Here is a 22,037-nt window from a genome sequence, read left to right on the forward strand (position 1 = left end):
ACACTGAGACTATGCACCCCTCCTCACAATAGTGAGACGAAGAATCAAGATTTCTTTCATTCCGGGCAATCTTGGGCAAGTGTGCAAGAGGCACTTATTCTTTGTTCTGCATCATTCTCTGCCCCCTCCATGTAGCAGGCTTGTCTGAACACTCAAGAGGTGTGACTCAGAAAGGAATTCTGGGTATGGGGTATGTCTTAGTTAGGGTTTGACTGCGGCAGACAGACACAATGACCAAGGCAACTCTTATAATGACAACATTTAATGGGGGCTGGTTTACAGGTTTATCGGTTCAGTCCATTATCATCAAGGTAGGATCATGGCAGTCTCCAGGCAGTCACGGTGCAGGAGGAGCTGAGAGTTGTACATTTTCATCTGAAGGCCGCTAAGAGAAGACTGACTTCTATGTAGCTAGGAGGAGGGTCTCTTAAAGCCCATGCCCACGGTGACACACTTCCACCAAGGCCACAACTCCTAATAGTGCCACTCCCTGGGTCAAGTGTATTCAAACTACATGGTGCTTAGAGAACAGCCCCAGAGCTCACTATGAGAGGGCACCCAGCTTTGCAGGAGCTCTAGAGGGGACTGAAGGGGCAGAACTGACTGTGCTGGTAGGAAGAACAAGGAGTCACCCTTTTTGGAGTTGTATTAATGAAAAGAAGTGAGCATACCTGTCCCTCCTGTGTAGGTGCTTTTCAGCTTCTCTGCCCTCCCCAGAGCTTTGTGCAGCTGTGCAGTAACCTAAAAGCCCAGGCAGAGAAGCCCCCAGCAGACGGCTCCTCAAGCACTGCTGTGGGCTTTCCTCTGATCCTACTGCCTTAAAGATAACAGAATGTTTCCTTCTGCTGTACTGAGCCAGTGAGCTTTAGGGCCTGACTGTCACTGTATCCTAACTAACTCTAGAGTCCACAACCTCAACTCCAGGGCTGCCCACCACTTGCTCAAGTCAAGGCTTACTGCACAAAGGCCACTCACTATGTCCTCTGTGGTTGCTTTCAGACTGCAAAGGTGGTATTGAGTAACTGCAGCAGGACCCAGATGGCCTCTGAGGAGCAAAGTACTTATCTGGCTCTTCACAGAGCATTGCTGACCCTTGACTAAGCCTATCTTGATGGATACAATCAAATACAAGATAAAGTGAGGGGAAAAAGGAACCATCACACATAGTTTTATACTAGTTTCCTGACTCTGGGCCAGTTAATACTGCTATACTCTTTTAGTTGTCTCTTGTATAAAGTGGGCACAAAGATATACCCACCTAATAAGTAGCTAAGAGAGTTAAATGACTATTGATTTCTTGAGATAGGATTTGACATTGTACTTTAGGCTGACCTCAAACTTGAGGCTTTCTCCTGCCTCAGCTTCCTGAGTAGCAGACTGTACTGAGTCACCATGCCTGGCTTAGAGTTAAAGAGATTCTTATGCATAAAACGCTCAGAAGCCAGAGCTTACAGGGCAATGTGGAGAAGCCACAAGTACTAGGTGGGTGACAAGGATGACTGAGGAAGAGCCTTGAGCACTGTAGCCTTCTCTAGGTGCTTGCGCTTTTTATTCCAATTGTATAAAAATGAAATGTCTTGAAATATAAGCAGAAGAGTAGACGACAATGACAAAACCAGTGACAGAAATTAACTTTAAGAAGTAAAAAAGCTGGGCGGTGATGGCGCACGCCTTTAATCCCAGCACTTGGGAGGCAGAGGCAGGTGGATTTCTGAGTTCGAGGCCAGCCTGGTCTACAGAGTGAGTTCCAGGACAGCCAAGGCTGTACAGAGAGACCCTGTAAAACCTTAAAAAAAAAAAAAATCGGGCTGGTAATGGTATCTTCTTCCTCTTCCTGTGATGAATGTGTTAATTTTATAACCAGTAAAGAAAAGCTACTGATTAACTGCGATTTTCTGTTGACATTTTAAACATCTTATAAAACATCCTTTGTTGACATTCTACAAATGATACCATCCAATAGTGTCCCGATCCTCTCTTCCTGTGATGACAGTTTATATATCTGCAAAGTGAATGACAGTCTATGAGTACTGTGTCCACGTGCTGCTCTTACATAAATATGTACATACGGCTTTATCATTTTATTATGGCAATAATGACCTGAAATCACAAATATGTTTAAAGTATTCAAAGTTGTTGGCAATTTGTCACTAATGTCAAATATTCTTTTGAAGTGTAGTTATTAATATAAAAAACCAAGTTGCCTGAACATATAAACCTTATTTATATCAATTTTAAGAGTCTACATCTAGCTATTAACTTCATAAAGTCACATAATATTGAAAAAGATCCCTTTTCTTACAGTTTTCATTCCACATCTGAGTTTTCACTTACAAACACTTTACAAGAATTTGTAAAACTATGTTACTATTTCTTAAGCTTTTTAGAACTTTACTTGTATGGGTGTTTTGCCTGTAGTACGTGTACTACATGCATGCAGTTCCCATGAAGGCCAGGAGAAGACTTCCCTGGGGAAGTTGAGGCAGAGATGGCTATGAGCCTGCCAGGAATCAGTCCCAGGTACTTGGGAAGGACAGCAAGTGCTCTTAACTGCTGAGCCATCTTTCCAGCCCTGCACTAAAGTTCAAAAGGTATTGGGAATAACAGAGGAGGCAGATATGAGAAAGAGCAGAAACAGGATTTGTATAAATGTAATGAATGCCATCATGTTGTAAGCTAACTAAAATGTTAATGGTTCAAAATTCATACAACAGCGATGAACAAGCAGCGTTGGCAGAGTTCATCTGCTGAACTCTTCAAAGTGTGCACTACAAACCTTCTTGACTTCTGAGAGCTGTGTTATTTCTGGAAGACTTTCCAAAGGCACCTGTTGGCCTTCCACCTGAGATAGTATGTGTTCCTGATCCACTTGTTTGTTTCCATCTTCAATGTAAACAACCAGAACTGAAGTGTTACTTTCTGAGATGCCAAATTTCTTCAAAGCCTCTGAAATCTATGAGAAAGAAACAAAAGACATTGAGCCAGTGTTGTGTCTGGACTAGCTCTGGCCTGCTAAGTCAGCCTCCTGTTTCTCAGTGTACCTTTCCCTTCAGCCGTCCCTTTCTAGCGCCTGCTACTGCTGTCCCTGCTTACACTTGCACTTTGCTCCTCCAGATCCAGTCCAGACTTTTTGGCTTTGCACACAAAGCCCCTGCCTCTGTCTCCAGGTGACTCTTCCAGACCACAATTTGTATTCCTCTTGTTACTTATCTTAGGGTACTAAGTTTTGTCTTGTTCATTGTCAAGATTGTATTTGGTTTTTCTGTCATCAGAGCTGTGTCTCAAACAAGAATGGTGTTTTTCAATTACTTCCAATGATTCTATTAATGAGTTATGAAGCCATGCTGATTGATTTTTATAAACTTTGTAACCAAGTGTGGTTTAATTCATGCCAAAGACTTCTCAAGTTTTCCCTTTGATATTAGTAGCTGGTTATTAGCAGCAATAATACCGAAATTTCATCACCAGAGTACAGACATCATTTCCGTGTGTCACACACAGAATGTCATTACCTCAATAGCTTTCATTTAAACAGATCTGTTGGGCTGGGGTGATGGCTCAGTAGGTAAAGCACTTGCTACACAAGTGATCAATTCCCTAGCATCCATGCATAGCCAGGCACAGCAGCAATCATCCGTAATCCCAGTGTTCCCGCAGCAAGATAGGAGGTGGAGACAGAACAACCCAGGAAGCTACAGGCCAGAGAACTTGGTGTATACAATGTACACAAAACATTATCTGTAACAAGGCAAGGACCAACACCTGAGGTCATTCTCTAGACCTCCACAAGCACACTGGCACTCAGGCAGCCATACTCCCATAATCATATAGATACACGTGCACACATGCACACGCGCACACGCACAGAGAGAGAGAGAGAGAGAGAGAGAGAGAGAGAGAGAGAGAGAGAGAGAGAGAGAGAGAAATGGAAGCATTCTTATGAAGACTTCAAGCCATGAATAATTCTATGCTGTGGTGTGGTGTGCTGTGTGATCGAGCAGGTGTCAATGGCTCTAATAGGTCACAGAAAGTTCCTAGTACTGACTATGAAAAAAATAGATTCCATCTCAAGAAATTTATATGGAGAGTGACACAAAATGTATCTATACCTCATGGTTTTAGCATGTGGGTTTCTGTCAATTTCTTAAACAAAAATGCTTAAGGGGTCTACTTAAGACAACATTGAAAGGGCAGATGATACCAGCCCCACGTGGTTTAAACTTTGATCAAGAAACCAACTCCACAGCTGTTTGCAGTGCTAAACATTTCTTCCCAGACCTCTCTAGATAACTACTTTGGCTTAGTACTAACAGCTTACTTGGAGAAACCTGGTCCTCAGTGTCACACTGGAGTGGGGTGGGGGTCAGGGAGAGTGGGGGGGCAGATGACAAGACCAAGAGTCACCACATTACATTATTATTTGGGGAGAGGTTGAAGATAATTTCAGTAGACAGAGTTCTTGTCTTCATTTTTCCCAGTTTGTGGAGATGCACAGCTTTGTTCGCTGCCACAAGTATCTGAAATGGATCTACAATCTACCAGAGAGAATACAAAGGTTAGCACAGAAAAATCAGGAGTGACCCCAACCTTGTACCTTCCTGAGATAACTTTAGTACAATACAGATGTCATCCCCTTTCCCCATTTCCCCTCCCTAGAACCCTCATCTCATCCCCCCTCCTCCTTTTTGCTTTTATACCATTTTGATTACATGCATGTATTAAGGTCAGTTCTAGGTTGAGGAACTAGCAATACAATAGATGCAAATAATCAAGGAACAAGCAAGACAACAAACAGTCAAAGAAAAAGCAAGGTGTTAAACCTAATTACGAGAACACTCCCATGATCACTGTTTCTAAGGGCTTATCAAGATGACCAAAGTATCTGAGCCAACTTCCCTGTCCTAGCCCAAGGTCATTTTCATGCCTGAAGCCTATTTCCTTGTTCTAGCCTAAAATTTAGATTCCTGTATCACGATTCTTATGGACTGTATTTAAAAACTATGACCTCAAGGGCTGTTGCAACACACACACACACACACACACACACACACACACACACACAAATTTATATAACTTTAAAGCTACATGATTCCTGTAGGCTAATACAGAATAGGCCACAACCTAAATTTCTTTTTTTTTTTTTTTGGTTTTTCGAGACAGGGTTTCTCTGTGTAGCCCTAGCTGTCCTGGAACTCACTCTGTAGACCAGGCTGGCCTCGAACTCAGAAATCCACCTGCCTCTGCCTCCCAAGTGCTGGGATTAAAGGCGTGCACCACCACCACCCGGCTTTTTTTTTTTTTTAATTTTTTTTTTTTATTTTTATTTTTTTTTACAACCTAAATTTCAACAGCATTGTTTTCTTCAATCCCCACATACTCAATGACATCAGTATTATTCACAGAACAGATGAGGTAACCAGGATAAAGATGGTGGGGTTTCAATCCCAGCCCTGTTGCTTACCATGTGGAAGCCAGGCAAGTTGCTGTCTTACCGATCAGAGGGAGACAATGCACAGCACTCCCTTTGCAGGACTGTTGGGATATGCACAATGCAAAGAACAACAGGGCACTTCTTCCCTAGTCACAGTAAGTGGGAACCTGGTGCCTTACTGCATGCTCTTGACCACTCTGTCACTGTGTTGGTTTGAATGAGAATGGACCCCATAGGCCCATATACTTGAATGTTTGGTTCTCAGTCAGTGGGTTGTTTAGAAAGGACTGGAAGGTCTGCTGGCTAGATTTTATGTCAACTTGATACAAGGTGGAGTCACTGGAGAGGAGGAAGCCTCTGTAAGATCAGGCTATATATAGGCAGGCTTGTAGAGCATTTTCTTAATTCGTGATTGATATGACAAGGTCTAGGCCGGTATGGGTGGGACTACCCCTGGGCTGGTGCTCCTGGGCTGTGTAAAGAAAACAGGCTGAGCAAGCCATGGGAAGCAAGTGAATAAGCACTGTTTTCCATGGCCATCAGCTCCTGCCTCCAGGTTCCTGTCCTGCTTAACTTCCTGTCCTGACTTCCTTTGATTTCTTTGATGAACAGTGATATGGAAATGTAAACCAAATAAATAAACCCTTTCCTTTCCAAGTTGCTTTGGTCGTGGTGCTTCATTGCAATTGTATCCTAAGACAGAAGTTGGTATCAGGAAAGTGGAATATTGCTGTGAAGGGCCTGGCTATGTTGTTCTGGGGAGGAGACTGTGGAACGACTTTTGGGATAGACGTCACACAGAGTGCTGAGAGTTCGGTGAGCTGTTCTGTGGGAGCCTGGAAATAAGAATGTTGAGAACAGAACAATGGAGGCCTGGCTTGTGAAGTTTCAGAGAGAAGCAAAGACTCTACACGGCTTTTTATATAAAGAATCTGTTGTATCTGATCAGCTGGGATTGCAGAGTCAGCTGTAATTAACAAGAGACCAGCACCACTGAGAAGAAATCTTCAAGTTACAGGGATAACTGATGCTGGTTAGCTGGAACTGAAAAATTAGCAAGAATTAAGAAAACACCAGTATCACTGAGGTACAATCTTCTTAGAAGAACTTCCTGAGAGCACACAGAAGCTGTGTACCAGAGGTAGTCAAGGTTGTACCTTATGCTGGCAGTTGAACTTGGGCAAGAGTCACCCAGATAGTACTGGTTTTGGAGGTATGAAGGGGTCATGGAGAGTAGCTGAGGTTTGGCACTGAGAGAGACCAGGAAAGTCCATTGGTGAAGGTGTGGCCTAGTTGCAGGAGATCCCAGCACTTTGGAGAAGCCAGTATGATCCCCAAGAATAGCAGCAGTGAACAGAGGCTGCCTGAACTTAGAAGACAAGTTGTGTATGCTACAGAAGGCAGAGCTGGAGAAGTAACACAAGCCCTTTGAAGAAGCGCAGAAGATCTAGAGTTGTTCCCAGATACTGGACACTGTGTTGTTTACACAGTTGGAATTTGATTTTGCTTTAATTGTGACTGTGTCCTGGTTCTTCTCTCTTGAAGTAAAGTATTTATTTTTTATTTTATAGGAGACCTATTTTATAGGCAGTTGAGTGAGCTTCCATTTTCCATGTCCTTTATGTAGGACACGAAGGTATGGCCCAGATTAGAGGTGGATGAAAGGATCACCCCACTTCCAAGATCTGGATTGGAAGCGGATGTTCCCACTTCAAATGACTCACTTAAACAAAGACCCCTCATAGGTATGCCCAGCCATTTGGGGGGTTTAGTTCATTCCAGATGTAGTCAGGTTGAGAACTAAGAAGAGCCATCATAGGAGATGTGGCTTTTGAGGAGGTGTGTCACTGGAGATAGGCTTTGAGGATTTACTGATGCCACTGGAGTGTGAGGTGTCACTGGGGATGGGCTTTTGAAATCTCAAAGGCCACAATATGTCCAGTTGTGTTCTTTACCTCCATCTCATGGGCCAGATGCAAGCTCTTACTACTGCCCTAGTGACATGCCTGCCTGCCTGCCTGCTGCTACACTCCTCACTATGGTGGTCATGGACTAGCCTCTGAAACTGTAAGCAGCCTCCAATTATGTGTTTTCTTTCATAAGCTGCCTTGGGTATGGTGTCTCTTTACAGCAACAGAACAGTAACTAAGACACTGTGCTTCTTCTGCAGATTCACACTCCACGTATGAGAAGCACAAAACTCAGGCATGTGCTCACAGCTAGGCCATAGCCCTTCCAACAGGATACAGCATTTTAGACTCTATTTGTTATTTAAAATGCCCAAGTGTGACTTGGGCAAACGCTTTTTACCTGACTATAAAAGAATTATAAGGTAAAATGAGCATATTCTTAAACGTCTGCCTTGGTTAATTCATTCCCATGTTTTGTACTTACCACATTGGGGTTTATCAATGAGCCATCAATAGATCCTTCCATGGCCTTTTTTCTCAAGTCTCCTGCATTTTTTACATCTTTAAATAACAGAAGGGTTACCCTGCACTCAGGAAACAAGTCCAGCTGCTGTGATAACTGCATTTCATAGACAAGGAGGACTCTCCTAGACAAAACCAAAAGATCAACAGGTTTTTATGTGTAAAAGATTGTCTCCATCTTTCCCACCCAGTTTCTCCTCATCTGTCTTTCTTATCCGACAGTCTTGCTGTCCTATAACTTGCTCTGTCCTTCCATCCTCCCACCTCTGCCCTCCAGGCCCTAGAATTGCATATGAAAGCACACTCAGATGTAACCGTCTTGACAGAATCCTTGCATTCTGCTTCCCTGTTCCCGCTCCAGCTTTATTTCTATTGATGTGATGAAATATTCTGTCCAAAGCAACTCAGGGGAGGAAAGGGCTTATCTGGCTTATAATTACAGGAATTCAGAACCACAAAGGAACACTGTTTGCTCACTCAGTTGCTGGCTTCTGTGTAACTAATTAGATTTGCAATACAGTCCAGGACCACTTGCCCAGGAAATGGAGCTGCCCATAGTGGGCTAAGCCCTTCTACATCACAACAACCAAGAGTCAAGGCAGCCCATCAGAGATAGGTCAGTGGGTCAACAGGATCTGCACAATCCCTCAACTGACAGTCAATTGACAGAAGGCTCAGGTAACTCTGAGGACTATGTCAGGCTGACAGTTGGAGCTAACAAATTAATTTCATAAACTACAGAATTCCTAAAGTAGAAAAGTCCGTTTCCAGAGCATCTTTGGCATCTCTATAAGGTGTGTTTCTAACTGTGTTGAGCTGTTTCTAGTTCTCCCATTTCCAGGGAAAGGCCAAAGGAAGTGGCTGGTGCCCTGCTTGGAAAGATGGGCAGCTTCTGTGCATGGTCAAAAGACAACTCTCCTCACAGACAACCAGATGCAGGATGCCAGGAAATGACAGATCACAGATTACCTAGAGCTGTAATGAGACCTTAATTTACCATATCCTTCCTGGATTCTTCATCAATTTTATTTATACTTTAACAAAGCCTGACCACAAATATTAAGAAAAATAATTTATAATGCTCAAATACCATACTTTACTAGAAATATATTTCAACATGGAATGGACCAAGAGAATACACCTGCTAAGTAATCCTCCCCAGCTGTGCTGGCTCACATCTGCAGTGTGATGTAAAGGAAGGGTAGGGCTGTCTCAGCACGAGGCCTCACCTTGTGAATGATGTCCTGGGGATAGCAGACATGCTGTATATTACAAAAAACTAAATACATTTTAAGAACAATTTCAACCATCAGTTTTCTTTTCAGTGATGGACACTGAAGCTGGGGCCTTTCCAAGGCTGAGCACACTCTCCTGCTGAGCAATGTCGCCAGCACCAACGTCTACTGAGTCTTTGGTTTGGCCAATGTGCTAGGCTCTGTTCATCCTTCATATCTGTCGGGTCCATTTCTAGTTTTCTTTCTTGAGGAACTAATTGGAAGTTTGATGATGATAAAACAAGATGTCTTTTTTGAAAGGTTGAGAACAACCTATCCAACCAATGGCAAGGTTTGATGTGACTAAATAGGGCTAAAAGCTGTCATGTTCAGTGGGAGTGGGTGTGTCTGACTCTTCTTGGGACCCTTTTCCTATTACTGGGCCCTGCTAGTTGCCTTGCCCAGCCTCAATGTGAGAGTTTCTGCCTAGTATTATTGTATCTTGTTGTGTCATGTTGAGGTGATGTCCCTGGGAAGCCTGCTCTTTTCTACGGGGAGATGAGAGGAAATGGATCTAGGGGGAAGTGGGGGTGGGGGAAGGCTGGAAGGAGTGGAAGCTTCAGTCAGAATATGAAAGAAGAATAAATTAAAAAACTTTTTAAAAAAGTTGTCATGTGGCAAATGGAGAAATGGCTCAGCAGTAAGAGCACTGACTGCTCTTCCAGAGGTCCTGAATTCAATTCCCAGCAACCACATGGTGGCTCACAACCATCTATAATGGGATCTGATGCCCTCTTCTGGTGTGTCTAAAGACAGCTACAGTGTACACATATAAATAAAATAAATAAATAAATCTTAAAAAATATTTTTTAAAAAAGTTCTCATGTTGGTGGGGAAAATGGCTTAGTGATCACTCACTCTTCAAGCATGTACAAGGGCGTGTTCACTTTTCAGCACAACAGTCTCAGCCCCCAAACAAAACAAAATCAGTGTTGCAGCGTTGATTTGTCAAAGCAGTAATAACAGTCTGCTGTTCTTGACCTGAGTTTGGTTCTTAGCACTGATTTCAGGAAGCTCACCACCACTTCTAACTCCAGCTCCCAGGGATCAGACACTTCCTTCCAGCTTCCATGTGCACATGTATCTGTAGGCACACATTTACACATAAATTGAAAATAAAAATCTTCAAATAATGTAAAGGCTGCTCATAAAAAATAGTGAAAAGAGGGGCTGAGTTAGTACTCAAGTAGCATGCACAAAACCTCAGTTCAATCCTGAGCACTGTATAAGACCAGGTGTGATAGTGCTCACCTAGAACCCAGTCCAGCGGAGGTCAAAAGAGGATGATCTCAAGTTCAGGGTTGGAGGAGATTCAGAGCATGGGTCTTTACAGGCTGAAAAATGCCTGAGAACAAAACAAAATCTGTCTTTAACCTTCTCTTGAATATAGGTAATCCAAGCCCAAATACCCTCTCCACCAACCCTGCCAGCCCTGCAATTCTGACAGATGCTTCTGTTCCCATCATTCAAACTGGACATTTTTACCTTAAACCATATCCAAAGTACTTCGAAATACATGAGACTGAGTTTATATACAAAAGAAATCTGTGCACTCCTAGCCTTGGTCCCTGGAGTGCTAGCCCAGACGCAGCTAGTAGCAGGATCTTCCATGTGAACTATGCAGTAACACCCACATCAGATGATGGTGTAGGGACCCATACATAGACCAGGAAGTAAATGACAGATTCCTGAAGTCATTTTCTCTAAGGATCAAGACAGGAAAATTGGGCTCAGGCTAAAATCAAACGATGATGGTCTTTCTGTTCAGCTAGCCTGGGCTAGCACTTTATTGGCTGCTGTGAGATTTGGAAGAGAAGTAACCCAGATACATGGTGAAAATTCTGTAGGCTGGAGCTCTCTGATAAGGTGCACAAGGTGCTCAAGACAGGCTTTAGAGAGAAGATTAAGAAGATGACTATTTGAGACAGATCCTTCAAACATAATTGCTAAGTCTAAGGATAGTCGTGGACATGTTGGTTTTATCTTTAAAAGTGTAAAAAAGAAATCCTGAGCACTGTATAAAACCAGATGTGAACTACGCAGTAATACCCACATTAGATGATCACCCAGATCAGTGAAGAACAGTCCTGTTGACAGAAACAACCCTCTTCATTCAACATAACTTCTGTGAACTCAATGGACAGACGTTACTGGACTGAAGGACTTGTAGACACACCCAGAAATGTGGTTACAATTACATTCACACCCACTTCTATCTTTGTGCAAATTACAAAGCTTTTACAAAGACCTACTTCTAAGGCTCAGATGGCACAAACGTGTGAACACAGCTGAACTCTGTACACATGAAGCTCCCCTAGAGCCTGGGAACACGGCAGAAGGAAGACCTTTTCATCTTACACTATGGCTGGAATCTTGTCATGGTGTGATTGGCTATCTTCTTCAGATTCCAAGATGTAGTCTGTTCCTGGTTTTACAGATGTAAAACTATCAAAAGATTTACTGACTACTCTAGAATAGTGTCTCTCCTGGAAACCTGATACTTTTGTAAGATTCTGATTAGAATGGCTGACAGGCTATTTTTACTCCAAGTGAAGTATAGTGCTCTTTGTATTATTTTAGCATCCATTTTTAAATATGTAATAGAAGACATACCATAGCCTACTTAGGGTAGACTGGATTTGATAGTTGTTTTTCTTGGTTGGTGTGTGTAATCAATACTGGTTCATTCTATATAAGCATTATTTCAAGAATTACCATGATTATCATTAAAATCCAACTATCTTCATTTAATGTGTGTCAACTATTGTCTTAACTATGGTGAACATAAGCTGAGCCACCAACCAAAGAGCATACACACGTGCTGGTCTGAGGTCCCAACCACATATTCTACCTCATGATTGATTTTCAAATAAAGAAAATAAAGAAGTCAAAACTATTCCTGATATAAGACTATCACAGACACAAATAAAAACACCCCAGTGTTCTCCCCTAAACAGGTAGTAAAGTCACATGCCTTTAATTCCAGCACTCAGAAGGCAGAAGCAGGTGATCTTTGAGGCTAGCCTGATCTACATAGTGAGTTTCAGAATAGCCAGAGCTACACAGTGAGACCCTGTCTCAAAAATAAACAAAAACAAAAGAGCTACAGTGAACATATATAATAAAACCCAAAATATAATAACTGACGCCATTTATAAACCCAAAATGTTGGCTGGAGAGATGGCTTACAACCCAAACAACAAGCCCTAAAACATCGGTTCTGCGTTATGCTTGCCTGAATCAGCAGAGCTGGTTATTTGTACTTGAGATTTCCTAGTATTTGCATAGTTGAAGCCAATTCAAAAGTTGCCCTATCACTTTCTGGAAAACAGTTCCATGTTTAATGAAAAACTTCTTATACCAAACAGAACTTTGGCCTCTATTACACCAGTACATTCAGTGGCAATGACTAACTCTGGCACCTAAATCCTAGCTTCAGATTCCCCAGTCCCTTTGGAGGCAGTCCTGGAATGTCTCCCTCAACACCCAAGTTTGTTCAGGTTCTTACACCTTCCTCCCTGCAAGCAAAATGGCACTGACTCTTTATTCTGAGTTTCTTCTTTGTTTATGCCTATTCTCATTTATCCTATTAAATGTGTATAAAGTTACATTTTCATCGGAAAAGAGATAAAAGTCACCTACACAACTCCAGTTCCAGACTAGCCTGGGTTATATGAAACAAACAAAACAGGAAACAAAACAAAAAAACCACATGACTAGAGAGTTGGCTCAGCCATTAAGAACATTTGCTGCTCTTGCAGAGGACCAGGACTCAGCATTCACAAGATGGCTCATAACCATCTGTAACTCCAGCCTCAGTGGATCCAATGCCCACTTCTGGCCTCCATTGGTCCAGGCACACAAGTGGCATACACACACATATATAAGCAAAACATCCATACACATAAAATAATAAATATTAAAAAATTTTAAAAACCCACAAAACTTAAATATAACAGAAAGTTGCCTCTGATTTTCTAGAATTATGTCTGAGGGTTTCTGTTACAGGAAAAGTTTTATAAATAATGTCCTGCCTGACGCAGTCTTTTTCATGTTAGCATCTAACTGATAAAGAATATGGTAGGCATGATCAGTACACCCTGTCATGTAAAAACATGCATAGAAATTAATAGAAAACATAACAAAATGCAGAAATCTTGAGTACTGAGATCATTAGGTGACTTTTATTTTACTCTTAAAATATTCTACTGTGGATGTTCTGAACTTCTACAGATATCATACAAAATTTAAGTATTTACAATCAGGAAAGAAAACTATGTTCCATGTGTGTGTGTGTGTGTATCTGTGTGTGTGTTAAGCATCTGAGTGTTTGCCTGCATGTCTGTGTACTACACTCTTGCCTGGTACCTGTGGCAGCCAGAAGAGGGTGTTGGATTCCATGGAACTGGAGTTTTGTGAAATGCAATGTGGGTGCTTGAAATCAAAACTCTGGTCTTATTTTTAATAGTAAGGGAAAGGGGCTTTTAGAAAACCTCAGTACAGTTTGCTCTGGTTTAGTGAAAGAGTTGCTTAGACCAGAAACTTTGGAATCATTACTTGTATTGATCTGTTTTGACACCTCTAAGAGTCACGTTGAGATTTAGTTCCCAAAGTGAGATATTAAAAGGTGAGGCCAAGTAGGGAATTAAAAAGGTGATTAGGACTTCGTACTCAAAAAAAAAAAAAAATCATTAATCCATTGATGTGACTATAAAGTTAACAATTTACCTCCGGGGCAATAAGGGCCTTGAACTCAAAAATTTGTTAATCCAGTGATACTTTTATCAAATAATGGCTTCTATCTCCAGAGCGAGTCTGTTATGAATGCAAGTTTGCCTAGCCTCCTGACCTGCTCTGTGGCTTGAGGCAGAGGCAGGCGGATTTCTGAGTTTGAGGCCAGCCTTGTCTACAGAGTGAGTTCAGTACAGCCAGGGCTACACAGAGAAATCCTGTCTAGGAAAACACAACAAAATATCACACACACACACACACACACACACACACGAGGTATTGTGGTTTTAGCAACAGGAGGTAGTGTAACTGGACTTCTCGCGTCCAGTGCCCAGGTTCTGACTCTATATCCACATTTATTCTGGCTCATCCTTGTCACAGGCACTGCCATCACCCCTTATCAATAACACCCTAACAGCGTCCTCATCCCGGCCCTGGTCACCAGTAATGCAATTCTAACCTATCCCGATGGTCACGGGGTTCTTCAGGAGCAAGTCAGAGCTGAAGTTAAAGCCCTAACTTTATGTCACAGGATCCTGCGAAGTAGAGTCTGGACCCTGACTGACTCCTCTCCAGCCCAGATAGCGTAGCCTGTCCTCAGCTTAGGTTGGTCAGGCTTTCCGACAGGGCATCCCTGTCCTCGGAGCTTCCTGCCTAGGTCCCTCCCGCCGAGGCAGCTGGCCCTGGAAAGCCGGGGGTTGGGGCAACTCTCGCCCAGCGCTGGGCCAGGCTCAGCGGTCCGCACGCGGCTACTCCTGCTCAGTCTCGGGCATCGCCTGCAGGGGGCGCCCCGGTGCGCGCAGCCGAGAGGCCTTCCGTCCCGAGCCGCGCTCCTGAGACTATGTCGCTCTCCACTCGCGGCCTGGGAGGGCTCGCGACAAACACTGGCAAAGACACGTACACTTCGCTCACAAAACTGTCCGCAGGGAAAGAGCTACAGGACGGAACTCACCCTCAGTCTCATGTCCGCTTCAGAAGACCGTCCCCTTGGAAACGAAGCTCTCTACTTCCGGAAGTGCTTAATGTTTGATCAGGTGGACAGGCTCTGAGGCACCCTGTTTCCGGTGGGCGTGTTCCAGGCTATGTTTATATGAAGTTCAGCCGCCTCCTACTCCTGCTAGCTGCTGCTGGCGGAGCACAGGAGAACTACTTCTACTTTGTCCTGGAGGTGGAAAGGACTCCACAGGTCGGGCCTAGAAGCTGAGGTATGGTGTTGAGTGTCAGCTCTGTTCTTACTTAGCCTGTGTTGAACGCCCTTTTCCTGTGAAAAGGAAAGTATTCACCAGGACGAGAGTCACAGTTTATCAGAGCTTTTGAGACTCAGTTTACCGAATGTGCTCTCGAGTGGAAACGGGGATGTGGCGTGGTAGGTTACCTTGAAGTAGCTCTTCCTGTGCTTGGAGATTTGAGACACGTGGACTCCTACAGCTGTGACAGGAAAGAGGCAAATTTCTTGAGCAGACAGAAGGACGTGATGCTGGGATCAAGTCCTCAAAAGCCATCAGCCTCAGGGAATTGTGCAAGACCAGGTTACTGCTGGTGGGGAAGGATGGCCACCAAGATAATGAGATGGGATCAGAGAACCCAGTGAATAAAGGGCTTGAATCTTAAAATTACAGTTTATCCAGAGAGAGCCACCAGTCTGAGAAAGTAGATTAATTACCCTAAAGACATGTATTTCATACCATCTTCACTCAGCAGATTATGTAAGGAGGAGATAGGGCCATAGGCAAAGACAGCCAGTAATCCTGGAGCTCCTCTCTGTCAGGTGGTCAGTCTGACTACACTTCTAGTATAATGGTGTGTTCTTGTTTTGTTACTTTCTGCGATCTTTCCTCAGCTGTTTCCTCAGCTGTTTGGACCCAGACATGTTGAAACTCAGTCTAATTAATTTCTACTGATGCCAACCTTATACTCCTTCAGAGGCTCCTGGGAGGTTAACTCAAAACAAATGAGAGGGTGGCCCTGCTAAGCTAACAATAAGTCCATTTTTGTGTTTCCTTTCCTCAGTGTGGAGTACAAGTGTGTCTTCATAATACAGAATATGAAAGTACCCCTATCTGTCCCCTATCATTCTTCACTGTCAATAGCGATGCTGAGATCTGTGTCATATGAAAGATGACATCCTGACACCATGCATCTGGTTGATTGTCAGAATGACTTCTTACTTGTAAGAGAATTCCCTGGCACAAAAAGATGTACCTCAGAACATACCATATGTAACAGGAACAGCCATGACTTGGGGTGAGAATTTCTGAAATATGCTTTGTTCTGAAACAAATATTAACAATAAAAGCCTGAACCAAAGTTAGAAAACAGTGTTAGGTAACCATGTATAAAAACAATTTCTCTTTAACTTCTCAGTGTTCTTTTTGGAAAGTGTGTCACAGTGAGTCCAGTCGTACTCCTGAGGGCCAGACTGTCCTGCAGTTGTCAGCCTTTCTGTTTCAGCTTCCACAGTGCTGGAATTGCAGACAAGCAACATCGTGCCAGTGTGACTTGATTCTGATTTTGACATCTTTCCACATCTATGAAGAATGTTCTCTGAAGAGACTATTGTTTGGCTGTGGTGATTTGATCTCGGCTCTCATCCCTGGGATGAGATCTGTCCCAGCCGATCTGATTCTGTGTTGAAGGTGTGAATGAGTGACAGATGTCAAGGAATTAATGCCAATAAACCCTAGAGCCTACCTTGTCTATTTTTTACATTTTGTTTATCCTGTTGGTGATGTCCTAGCATCTCCAAAATCACTAATGAAAATGTCCATTAGAAGCTGTATTTCTGCAGAATGTCTGCAGGCAATAGCCATATAATTCTTAAAAGAGAACACAAAACAGAACTAATGAGCAAATATTTAAGGAAAGCTAGTGTTAAAATTTAAGTATATAATCCATCAAGGTAGCCCAGCAAGCCTAAGACCTGAATAAAATCCCCTGAACCCACCTAGGGAGGAAGGAGAGAACCAGCTCCACAAGCTTGCCTTCTAATCGCCACTCAAAAGCCGTGGCACAAGCACACACACACACACACACACACAAAATAGTAATAAAAATTAAAAATTAAGCAAATGTCTATAGATGCTTTTAAATCTAACTACTTATGTTTTTAAATCTCAATATGTAATGCCTTTTAATCGTTAGGAAGCATTGCTCAGAATGTACACTATTAGAGAATGTTGAATTGTCATTGCTTAAAGAGAATAGTTGAGAGTTAGGAGCTCATGAACACATGCCTAGGAAAGGTTAGTAGCATTAACAATTCTGATTTGGAGAAAAACAGTTTTCAAAGTGCTTCCTAGCCTGCTGTGTTTTAGGAAGCTTATAGAATACAAAGGGCGTATGTATATGTATATGTATATGTATATGTATATGTATATGTATATATGTATATATCCAACAACAGTTTCTGTCACCACATGGAAGAATTACATTAAAGTGCCTCTCCCATTATTTAGCAATCTGCCTAGTTTTGTTTTTGAAGCAAAATTTAGGCTCTTTGGTTGGGTAGGGCAAAAGGTCTACAGCACTATTTAAAAATAAACTTTAGACCCATAATGGGGAACAGTGTTAATGATTATGCACAGATGTAATAAGTGAATTATATATACAGCAATAAGGTATGTCTCTTGTCAAGGTGAAGGCATACAGACTGAGATTTTAAGTAACAGTACTGATTGTGATTTGGTTTTGCTTTTAATTCTGGATGGTGCTGGTTAAAAATAGTAGAGATATCAAAAAATTATATTGGCCATAATGACTTCTGCATAAAAGAGCATGTGTCGATCATTCTGTATGAATTAAATGTCTTTAACTACAAACAAGTTCGAACATAGATTGCTGCACACAGATGCATAGGGTATTAAATTTACCTGGGAAAAGTTATTTATAAAAGTGGTTATTTAAAGACGTTACTATAAACAAATTAGATTAAGTGAACATCAGCTTAAGACTGCGTGTCCTAAGTAGTTAAATTTCTGACAAACTTAACAAAAAGCATAAGTTATTAATTAAAATATTTTGTTTTTAAGTATTTTTGCAAATGCTGAGAGTAGATTAATATCTTCCAGTCCTACAAGAACTTGCTGTTTTAAACTGCTGGCTTTTAGGTTGTGTGGGTGTAACAGCTCAGGTCTATACCATCCTAGCTTGTCCCCAAAGACTTTGTGTCCTCCCGTTTGCCACTCACTTCAGCTTGCTGGGTTTACCCTCATTTTTTTTTTTTTTTTTTTTGCTTTCATTTGGGAAAAAAATCTAGTTATTTTGTTCAAGGCAAAATCCTATTTTACCATACAAAAATCCTTCATGATCTAAAATACTCCCTTTCACTGGGCACGGTGGCAGTGCATTTAATTGCAGCACTGGGGAAGCAGAAGCAGGTGGATCTGAGTTTGAGGCCACCCTGATCTATTATAGTGAGTTTCAGTTGAGCTAGGTAGCTATAGACAGACCCTATCTTAAAATAATAATAATAATAATAATAATAAAATACTCCCATTTTGTCCATACAAAAAATATTCTCATACTTTCTTTAAATAAAATCTCTGATGTTTATGTGGAGAAGAGAGCCAGCTAAGCCACTCTTGGCCATGTCGATAAAGTGATGCTGAAGTCGGCTGGTGTGAGATTTCTTGATGTGCGCATGGCTCAACTCCAGCAGCTGCCCTGCCTGGGGACTGTTATTTGGAAAGCAGATCTACTGAGACGGAAAGGGGCTCATGAGACACAACAGTTGTGTCCTTCATGCTATGGCTAAGGAGGGGGGGGTGTCAGAGTGGACTACAGATCCATGTTAGTAGGGGCAGCTACAGCTGAGGCAGGGATGAACCCTGCTATAAAGGCCCTTACTGAGGCAGGACGTGTGAGCACACAGCCAGTGACCAAATCCCAGCATCCTCCTAACCCCAGTGGTTCTCAAACCTTTAATACAGTTTCTCCTGATGTGACCCCCAAACATAACTGTAATTGTGCTACTATTATTAATCATAATGTAAATGCCTGACATGTCCGAGGGTCTTGGATGGCCCCTGTAAAAGGATTATTTGACCCCCAGGTTAAGAAACACTGTCTTAGCCGGTGCATTCAGATAACCAAGCTGGGAATTGGAGAAAAATAAGAAGGAAACAGGAAGAAGATGGTGGGCTTCAAAAGGGTGGAGTGTAACATTCCAGAGCGTGCTTGTCCAGTGTAGTCCATGGGGTCACAAGGAAAATGGATGTGTGCCACCTTCACAGTCCAGTTCTTGGCCTTTGGTTTACAATTATTCTGGACCCATCCAAAGATATCCTTCCAAAGTCTACTGCCCAGAGGGAAGGCAGGTGTCAGCAGTTTCTACTTAATGCTACTCAGGAGTGGGAACTATTCAGACACTTCTGACTCTGTGGTACCAGGTAAGAGGAAGAGAGGCAAGGTTGGGGCTTGTATTACACAGTATTTAAGGGTGAGTGTTTGGGGTTAACCCTTTGCCTTCCCCACATCAAGTCTTTCTAGTCGGGGGAAAGAGGCTTTGCTGGGACTTGAGCTTGGAAACAGCTCTGTGATGCAAGGACTGTGACTAGGAAACACAGTTCTTGAGACATCACATCTTCCTGCACAAAGGTGCCATCTCAGTGCCAAAGACCAAAGAGCCTGTTACTGAGTAACGAGGGAACAGCCCAGACCTTTAAAACCAAATGTCCTTTTTCCTAATCTACTGATAAAGACATACCTGCTCAGAGTAGAGAGACACGGCACAGTGGCTAGAGGCTAAAAGGGGAGGAGGCAGGGAGTAATCAAGTCCTACTAACACAATACTTCTTTTCAGTGTTAGTGTCCTGCTTCCTTTATGGTGACAGCAGAAAAATACACCTTTGAACAGGGCCTACATGAGTCCTGGGAGGTTAGGAAAGGGAAGTTCAGGAGACTCACATGGTTTCTCTCTTCTGCAGGGTTCAGGGAAGGTGTGCAGGCAGCTTTAGCTGTCTATCCTGGATGCCGAGATTTGAGGCCCAGAAGTCTCCCATGGCTCCTTATCACATCCGACACTACCAGGACAGCGACTATGAAAGTGTCGTGGATGTGTTCACCAAGGGCATGGAAGAGCACATCCCCGCCACCTTTCGCCACATGCTTATGCTGCCCCGAACCCTCCTACTCTTACTTGGGGTGCCCCTTACCCTGGTCCTGGTGTCTGGTTCCTGGCTGCTGGCTGTTGTGTGCTTCTTCTTTCTGCTCCTACTCCTGCGGCTCCTTGCTGGACAGCCCTGGAAGCAGTATGTGGCCAAGTGTTTGCAGACAGACATGGTTGACATTACCAAGTCTTACCTGAATGTTCATGGCGCCTGCTTCTGGGTGGCTGAGTCTGGGGGGCAGGTGGTGGGCATGGTGGCTGCTCAGCCAGACAAGGATTCTCCATTAGGGGGGAAGCAGCTGCAGCTCTTTCGCCTGTCTGTGTCCTCACAGCATCGAGGACAGGGGATAGCGAAGGCACTGGTCAGAACTGTCCTCCAGTTTGCACGGGACCAGGGCTACAGTGATGTTGTCCTTGGTACCAGCACCTTGCAGCAAAGTGCTATGACTCTCTACCTGGGCATGGGCTTCCAGAAGACAGGCGAATACTTCATTAGTATGTTCTGGAGGTTAGTGGGTATTTCTACATTTGAATTAAAGTACTCTTTCCCTTCTGCCTAGGAAATGGGGACAGTGGCCTTATATTCCTGTGCAGCATGCACGCTCCTCTGCATTCTGCTGCAGGAACCAGTAAAACCCCATCCTGTCAGTGTGATTAACAATAAAAGCTTCTTGCTGGAGCTCACCAGATTCTAATGCATGTGATTGCTGGGTGGGGTTTGGAGCTTCTGCTATATTCTAGTTGTCTAGGGTGCCTGTGTTTCATATTCCTAGCCCCATATTACTGTTGGGGAAATCGTGCAAAATACTAATGCATGTGTTTCACTTTTGAGTGTGGATCAGAAGTTTCTGTAGGGCTGGAGAGGGCAACTCATCTAGCCCCAGGACACCTAATTGGTTAAATGTAAACATGGGAAGTGAACATGAAGGTTTCTCTCTCTGTTCCTGTGTTCTAGGAAGCCATGAACTTTGACCTGTGGTCACTGACCTTCTCAGACTTAGTGAATGATACCTTGAGTCCACTTGTATTTTTAATTCTTTGATAGTTCCACACATGTATACACCGAGTTTCTTATTGTACTGGCTTCATTCACACAGGTATCATTACAGCTAAGCCCAGCCCACAAACAAGACAGGAGCTCCCCAGTGCTGGATACCGATGCAAGTATCAGAGGGTTGTTGAGGGGAAAGATCAGCATCCCAGGGCCTTGAGTTGTTTTAGATCGTGTTCACATCCTCAGAGTGGAGATCTTCACTAAAAAGGCATGCAAAGTTATACAAAATACTAAGAAAGCTCATTTACCCCCGGCTTAAGTAAAAGTACATTTCTAACTACCACCGCCTGTGTTTGGGACCCAAGAGCCCTGTTATCCTCACATAGAAGAGCTCTGACTCCTCAGAAGTAGTGTACATAGTCACTAAAGACTCCTTATTTGGAAATTAGAAAAAACTGTGTCTTTATCACTTTCTCTTACAGCAGTGTTCTCTGTAGCAAGCTCCTTTCAGAAAATAGTGTTTCATTTCCTAGGAAATAGGTATTTTCTGAAAGCTCATGAGACTTGTGCAGTAAGTGAAACAGGCCCAAGAGGTAAGACAACTTACCAGATCAGGAAGCACCTGAAACTTAAAGAATCCACTGAGGCCCACCCCAAGGTTCTGTTAGCAGCAACTGCTGGGGAAAAGAGGCTCACCTTCAGAGGTGCTTGCAAGTGGTGCAAGGCTCCAGGATGAATGTATTTTGAGTCATGCCTGTGACTTTTCAGTGATGAAGTTGTCTTTGAATCATCCTGTAAGTAACTCCTTGCTGGTATTCCTATACACACCTCAATAAACTCACTAATTCAACTAAGCAAGACTTGGCTGGTATAAGTTATCTGGTCTGTCAGTGTCCAATCTGAAATATCTGTTCATGTTTCTGCAAGAAAAGCCTTATAATACTTGTCATTGTAGATGTGTCCTCTGCTCTTTGGAGATCTTTGTAATCCTTAAGAGTTACCAATGCTCACAAGCTACACACTAGCAATCTTCAGATCCTTGGTGTCCTCTTGTGATGTGGTCACCCAG

The 22,037-nt window shown here is 43.0% G+C and overlaps 2 protein-coding genes across 7 annotated transcripts; one reads left to right on the forward strand and one right to left on the reverse strand.

The window, feature by feature from the left end:
- Nucleotides 1–1,891: 1,891 nt before the first annotated feature.
- Tprkb (TP53RK binding protein) lies at nucleotides 1,892–15,298 on the reverse strand. Of its 5 annotated transcripts, XM_028762256.1 has the most exons (9): nucleotides 15,244–15,298; nucleotides 14,821–15,129; nucleotides 10,389–10,482; nucleotides 10,157–10,221; nucleotides 9,093–9,351; nucleotides 7,826–7,988; nucleotides 4,413–4,535; nucleotides 2,777–2,953; nucleotides 1,892–2,002 (listed from the first exon to the last, which is right to left on the reverse strand). In XM_028762256.1, exons 5-9 carry the CDS (start codon nucleotides 9,122–9,124, stop codon nucleotides 1,916–1,918), a joined length of 582 nt encoding a protein of 193 aa, XP_028618089.1. In that variant the 5' UTR covers nucleotides 9,125–9,351; nucleotides 10,157–10,221; nucleotides 10,389–10,482; nucleotides 14,821–15,129; nucleotides 15,244–15,298; the 3' UTR covers nucleotides 1,892–1,915. The 5 variants fall into 5 exon arrangements, with proteins under 5 accessions (XP_028618089.1, XP_028618091.1, XP_028618090.1 ...); XM_028762258.1 differs by lacking the exons at nucleotides 9,093–9,351; nucleotides 15,244–15,298; XM_028762257.1 differs by lacking the exons at nucleotides 9,093–9,351; nucleotides 15,244–15,298 and having other exon boundaries at nucleotides 9,996–10,221.
- Nucleotides 14,958–21,822, forward strand: LOC114616816 (probable N-acetyltransferase CML1). 2 transcript variants are annotated; one of them, XM_028762254.1, is made up of 3 exons: nucleotides 14,963–15,073; nucleotides 15,879–16,112; nucleotides 19,793–21,822. In XM_028762254.1, exons 2-3 carry the CDS (start codon nucleotides 16,003–16,005, stop codon nucleotides 20,532–20,534), a joined length of 852 nt encoding a protein of 283 aa, XP_028618087.1. In that variant the 5' UTR covers nucleotides 14,963–15,073; nucleotides 15,879–16,002; the 3' UTR covers nucleotides 20,535–21,822. The 2 variants fall into 2 exon arrangements, with proteins under 2 accessions (XP_028618088.1, XP_028618087.1); XM_028762255.1 differs by lacking the exon at nucleotides 15,879–16,112 and having other exon boundaries at nucleotides 14,958–15,073.
- Nucleotides 21,823–22,037: the final 215 nt, after the last annotated feature.

This window comes from Grammomys surdaster, unplaced genomic scaffold (genome assembly GCF_004785775.1).
Source record: "Grammomys surdaster isolate TR1022 unplaced genomic scaffold, NIH_TR_1.0 133, whole genome shotgun sequence".
Classification (NCBI taxonomy): domain Eukaryota; kingdom Metazoa; phylum Chordata; class Mammalia; order Rodentia; family Muridae; genus Grammomys; species Grammomys surdaster.